At 34.0% G+C, this 5907-nt stretch overlaps 1 protein-coding gene across 1 annotated transcript; it reads right to left on the reverse strand.

The window, feature by feature from the left end:
* Window positions 1-480: 480 nt before the first annotated feature.
* LOC124929598 (probable protein phosphatase 2C 75) lies at window positions 481-2942 on the reverse strand. Its single transcript, XM_047470003.1, has 4 exons — window positions 2499-2942; window positions 1999-2409; window positions 1211-1316; window positions 481-812 (listed from the first exon to the last, which is right to left on the reverse strand). The coding sequence occupies exons 1-4, from the start codon at window positions 2940-2942 to the stop codon at window positions 496-498; spliced, it is 1278 nt and encodes a 425-aa protein (XP_047325959.1). The 3' UTR covers window positions 481-495.
* Window positions 2943-5907: the final 2965 nt, after the last annotated feature.

Genomic DNA, 5907 nt, shown 5'->3' on the forward strand with positions numbered 1-5907 from the left:
AGTTTGGAGAACCGAACCCTAACCTTCATGAGTTGTCTCCACAAAAAAATCATCAAGCTGGGGACTGCCAAAAGGGTTCATGGAAAACCCAAAATGAGTCCTATGTGTCAAAATGACAACATTCTATCCATTTAAGTTTAAGATTCAAAACCACACTAACCATAAACAAATGGGAAGACAAGCAAAGGCATTTAGGATATAGGAAACAAACAAGCAACTCAACTTGTGAAATAACATCAAACAAGTCCAACAAAACAGAAACATAGAGGAATTATAGATAATTCCAGGACAACAAAGACAGCATAGTCTCGAATCAAATCAAACCAAGCAAACCAAACCAGAAACATAGATCTTAAGACGAACAGTTACTAGACTGAGCAAGGATCTACTGAACCTCACAACATGACATGGCATGTGTTTCTTTATCTCTTCGAAATTGAAATATGTACAAGGAGTTCATTTTATTTGTGGGACATTGATGGAAGTGAACTTTCGTTACTTCCTCAAATCAACCACTACGACACTTACATTGTCCATGCTTTTCCTGCCCATTGCAAGGCGAGCTAGAAGTGTGGCTGCTGATGTACTTGTCGATGGAAAGCTGAGTTCCCATCCAGCTTGACTACTACCTATGCCCAAACCACCAACTGGACCATGTTTAAGACAATTGCTAACTATTTCGCAAGCCAGCCTACTCGACACAACATCCCATAAACCATCAGTTGCAAGAATCAGGCACTCATCCCTGGGGTCGCGTTTCATGAAACATATCTCAGGCTCACTTGTTATGACTCTCTTCAGATACCCGTCCCCTGTAATACAAAAAAACATGACAAATAAGACTGATAAAATTATATAATTCACTTAATATATTCCGTGATCAACACTTACACAGAAAATTAAATGAGACTGATAAAATTATCATCTATATATACACCACAATAATGGAATGTAGAGAAGAATTATGCTTTTGGACACTTTTTATGCTATTATAATCAATTTAAATGGTTTCCTTCCTCTAGATGTTTATTCAAATGGACTCACAAGAGAAACTGAAATTATATAGATACTTGGAATTATTATATCTGAATTATTCTCATCTATAGAAATACAATCCAGTCATGCTAAATTTATATAAATTAGCATGCAGTTCTAACTAATTAAGACCCAAATAACCATTCCATGCATATATATCCAAAAAAATGTGTACCTAGAGCTCGGGACATAGCAAGGATACCTTCAACTCTTGCTCCATTCTCATATAGAACTCGGCCTCCAGATGCTCTAATCCTAGCAAGCTCGTCTACTCTATCAGGCTGCACCCATTAAGATTTTTTAGCACTCATAATGAAGAAATTAAGATGAGATAGATATGAGATGCATTTAAGAGAGCTGTAGATAGATATTCATATTGCAAAGCATGCTCCATACCATTAGCTAGCTTTGTCAAAATAGAATACAAAATATACACTTTACATTAGGAGATGAGTAAAGAGTCAGACCAACCCTAAACCCTAACCCTAAATTAATAGTTTGGATTGGACAACTCTTCGGTTAAACTAGCTAGCTTTACCCTAATAACTAAAACAAGATGTTCTTCAAGCAGTGGTTTTTGGTCTCAATCTTAACCTTCAAGACTCATGTTACAATTATTTTTGATTTTTTTTTTTTAAAAAAAATTATAAATTATTTTGTTATAATTTTTTTTTTAATTCAGATTATATTAATAAACTTATCAGTTTTATAATTAAATTTTTTTTATTTTAGAAATGACCTAAATTAATATTTAAAGATAAATTAAAAAATAATAATTATAATTGAACTAATATTTAATAAACAAATAAAATTTGATGTTTAAAAACAATTAAATTATTTATTTATTTCAATATTATAATAGAAAGAATTAAAGAGATAATGTAAAAAATGAATGAGATAAATAACCTAGCTAAAAAGAGAGAGATTAAAATGTTGAAAATTAACATAGTCTTGTTGTTGTACCTTATGATCGGAGGACAAGGGCGTGCACTTGCCGGCTCTGCAAAGAACAGCGCGTGAATCCCCACAATTGGCCACAATTATTTGGTCCGGCGTGAGCATCGCCAATACGGCGGTAGAACCAGAAAGCGCCGCCTCCAGGGGCTTGCAAGTGCAGTTAAATCCGGGGTTGCCGCAAGGACACGTGGACAGGGCCATCTCATCCATCCTCTTGAAACACCTCTTAATCGCCTTCGTCCATAGTACCTTTTCTAATTCCGAATCATCTTCTTTCTCTTTCTCCTTCCCCTTGCCCTTATTATTAACCTTGCTGCTGCTGCTGCCGCCACCATCACCACCCATCCCAGTTTTTCCGGCGCCCATCAATTCCTGTTCCATTATCAGATGCATCGAATCCCTACACAGCGAAGAAACCTGAAACAAAAAAAAAAAAAAGTATAGATATGTAAAATATAAAATACATTAAAAATCAAGAAGAATAGATATATAGGCGACGGGCTTACGTGAGTGGTTCCATGACCATCAAAAACACCGAAGAAATGCACTGGTCGGTTCTTGTTAATCTCCGGTTTGCAAAGATTCGAAACAATCGAAACTGTATCTTCCATGTCCCGCGTACAACCGGAGACGGACATAAAGCCGGAGACTGGCGGAGCTTCTTCTTTCGGGATTTTTGACTTCGGACCCAAATTGGCGTGTCTTCTTTTGCTGGACGACGCCACCACCGGAGGAGAGCGAAACAGAACCGGCGGCGGCATCATCGTAGTCCATGGAAACATGATCTGCTTGCTGCCCAAATTCAAGTTGAAATTGGTGCCGCCGTTCCATTGTGTGGTTCTTTGAGACAAGGCATACGCAGGGTCGTCGCTAGACATGCGCCTCATCTCTATTCGCCTGCGCCTACGCTCACGGCATCTCTCCAACGCAATATTAACTTTTCCATTCATATCGCCCTAATAACATGCACTTCCGGCGAGGCCAAACGAAAGAGAGAGGGAGAAAGAGTGAGTGAGTGAGTGAGTGAGAGAGAGAAGAAAACATAAACCTTATTATATAATCCCTGTAGTCTGTAGAGAGAAGAAGAGAACGGCAACGTGGTGTGTTTCTTTCCTTTTTCTCGTCACCATCTCCGTCGACGCTTCGGTCTCTTGGCACGTGTATCGAATCCCCACCCCCTTCCTCCTCCTTCTTCGTCTAGCCTCGGTATATAATGAATATAGCTGAAAAATCACTTCACCCTTAATCTTATGTTATATATTCAAATGACCCCTTCAAACTTATTATTCTTCAATTTACTGTAATAAAAACCCAAATCAGGCATTCTTGTTGAACAGTATAGGGTTTATTTTCCACATCTCACTGCTAGGTTAATAGCGACGGATATTTTCGTCGCTATTGACTGAGATTAATAAATTTATATAAGAAAAAAATAGTGACAGTGATAAACGTCGCTATTACTCAAATTAAACCCTAACATGTTATTGTTTGAACAATTAGCAACGTTTTTTAACTGAATTTTTAACCATTTGTATTAAAAAAGAGGGAGAATTCAATTAACCATTTATTTTTTCAACACATCTTAGAATGATTAACTGAATTTTTTAAATTTGTTTGCTCTTGATAGCTTTAACAATAAAAGATTTAACATGCCTGATATCTCAAGTTTGATCCTTTTTTTAAAAAGAGCAAGAAGTTGTGACGTTTGATTGTTGTGTTGATGTTCTCACAAAGTAAAAAATGAAATGACTTTTACTGTTTAATATTAAAAAAATATATCACTTTGGAAATTGTGAATACGTTAGAAGAGGAGATGATGACGAGATAGACACGCGTTGGATATGTATAACATGCAAAACTGATGTAGCTGTATATGTAGATAGACATGGATTGAACATTTATAAGTAAACCTGTATGATTGATATAGCTGTAACGTAACTGTGTAAATAGACACGTGTTGGACATGCAGAAAAAATCATACATGCAAATTGATGTAACTATGACAGTAGATGGACACGTACAGTAAATAGACACGTGTTGGACATGCAGAAAGAATCATACATGCAAATTGATGTAACTATGACAGTAGATGGACACAGTAAATAGACACGTGTTGGACATGCAGAAAGAATCATACATGCAAATTGATGTAACTATGACAGTAGATGAACACAGTAAATAGACACGTGCTGGACATGCTGGACATGTAGAAATTAATATGCATGTAAGTTCGATACAGTTAAGACGGTAGATAGACACGTAAGGTAGACAGGTGCTGAAAATGTAGATGGACATGTAACAGTAAACATGCAAAGATAGACAGATGCTAGACATGTAGAGAATGTGAATTAATGTACTTAGGATTGTGAAATGTGAATTCTGACTGTGAATTAGGATTTTTTTCAGCCTCCTTTTAATGAAAATATAGATCGGGATGCTTTATGCAGTTTCAATTTTTTTAAGTGATCATAATCTTGTTTTCATATGTTTTGGGTTTTATAAATGAATCTAATTCTTTAATGTCTTAACTTTATAAAGTTACTTAAGATTATGTTGAAAACTAATTTGAATTTTTGTAATTTAAATATATCATAAATATTGAATAACCTTAAACAAAGCTCATTTATAAAAAAAAAATATATATTTGTTGTGTAAAAGTATTTAATCAAATACTGAATTAGGGTTAAAACAAGAAAAACTACATGTGAGATATAATTAAGGTGTATTGATATAATCTATTAAGAGCTTGTTCGGTTTGAATATTTTATTTAAATAAATCCGGTTTATCTATTTACAAGATGTATAAGTTTTGAGATATGTTTTTTTAAAAGAATTTAAAGAGTATTAATAAATAATAAACTAATTTTGTTTAAATAGATAATATTTTAGTATTTAAATTTAGTGATTTGATTGATAAAAGAAATATGAAATGATATTTGATTATTATGATATAAATATTTATATTTTTAATTAAAAATTTTAATTATACTAACAATTAATCTATTATTTTGTAATGTCAAAAACAAATTTAATTTAATTATTAAAGATAGTTAAAGTTTGATTATCTAATTGAATAATTATATAAAATATAATTATTACATTAAAGTTTTATTTTAATTACGAAAACAATGTAAATGAGAGAACGAGTTAAGCACATAGTCTGCAAATACATTTAATCATTTAACTATACACAGAACTTGTCCTGACGGACAACCTATGACCTCAGGGAGACTGAGAATATTCACCTCTTATTAACATTAACGTTAGACTGAAAATATACATAGTTAGGTTCATTAATTCCCTAACTTGATGAATAAGATTAAAAGTCGCTTATTGTTTTGTAATTTCTTCCTTCTCTATTTTGTTTTTCAATTTCTCTGCCCAAATATTCTCATATTTGTTTCTTGATATAAGCTTATGCATATTGAATCTTACATGATATTAGAGCAACTCGATACAACTAGGTTTAAGATTCATTAATCATCTCCAAACAAAAGCATCTAAGAGACAACAAAAACAAAACTCTAATTCAATCCGAGAGAAATTTACGATCGACTCTTTGGCGATCAACTTTTAGATGACAAAAAAGAAACGTGATTGACTAGTCGACCATTCTCACATGGAGGAGAGTCGACCATTCTCACATGGACGATCTTTACAAGAATCAACTACTTCGAATGGAGCACGAGCATACAACTTGGACTTTTGTCGAAAATGAAAATTGGTTTCATTGACGATTTTTGTAAGACAGTAGATCCAAAGAGGAAACACTATGGAGAATGGTAGAGGTCACGGTGAGGACCTAGATAATGAATACAACCGACAAGAAAAATAAGGTACTTTCAGAGCACTCTCTATAATATTAGATACGGCACTATACTATCGCCGTCCCTAATAGTTCTAGAATATCAACCA

This window comes from Impatiens glandulifera, chromosome 3 (assembly GCF_907164915.1).
Source record: "Impatiens glandulifera chromosome 3, dImpGla2.1, whole genome shotgun sequence".
NCBI classification, from domain to species: domain Eukaryota; kingdom Viridiplantae; phylum Streptophyta; class Magnoliopsida; order Ericales; family Balsaminaceae; genus Impatiens; species Impatiens glandulifera.

Coding starts and splice junctions, on each gene's coding strand:
- LOC124929598 (XM_047470003.1), bottom strand. CDS start 2,942: ATGAATGGAAAAGTTAATATTGCGTTGGAGAGATGCCGTGAGCGTAGG. Junction 1,317..1,998: donor CCTTGTCCTCCGATCATAAG/GTACAACAACAA, acceptor TAATGGGTGCAG/CCTGATAGAGTAGACGAGCT. Junction 813..1,210: donor TGCTATGTCCCGAGCTCTAG/GTACACATTTTT, acceptor TTTGTATTACAG/GGGACGGGTATCTGAAGAGA.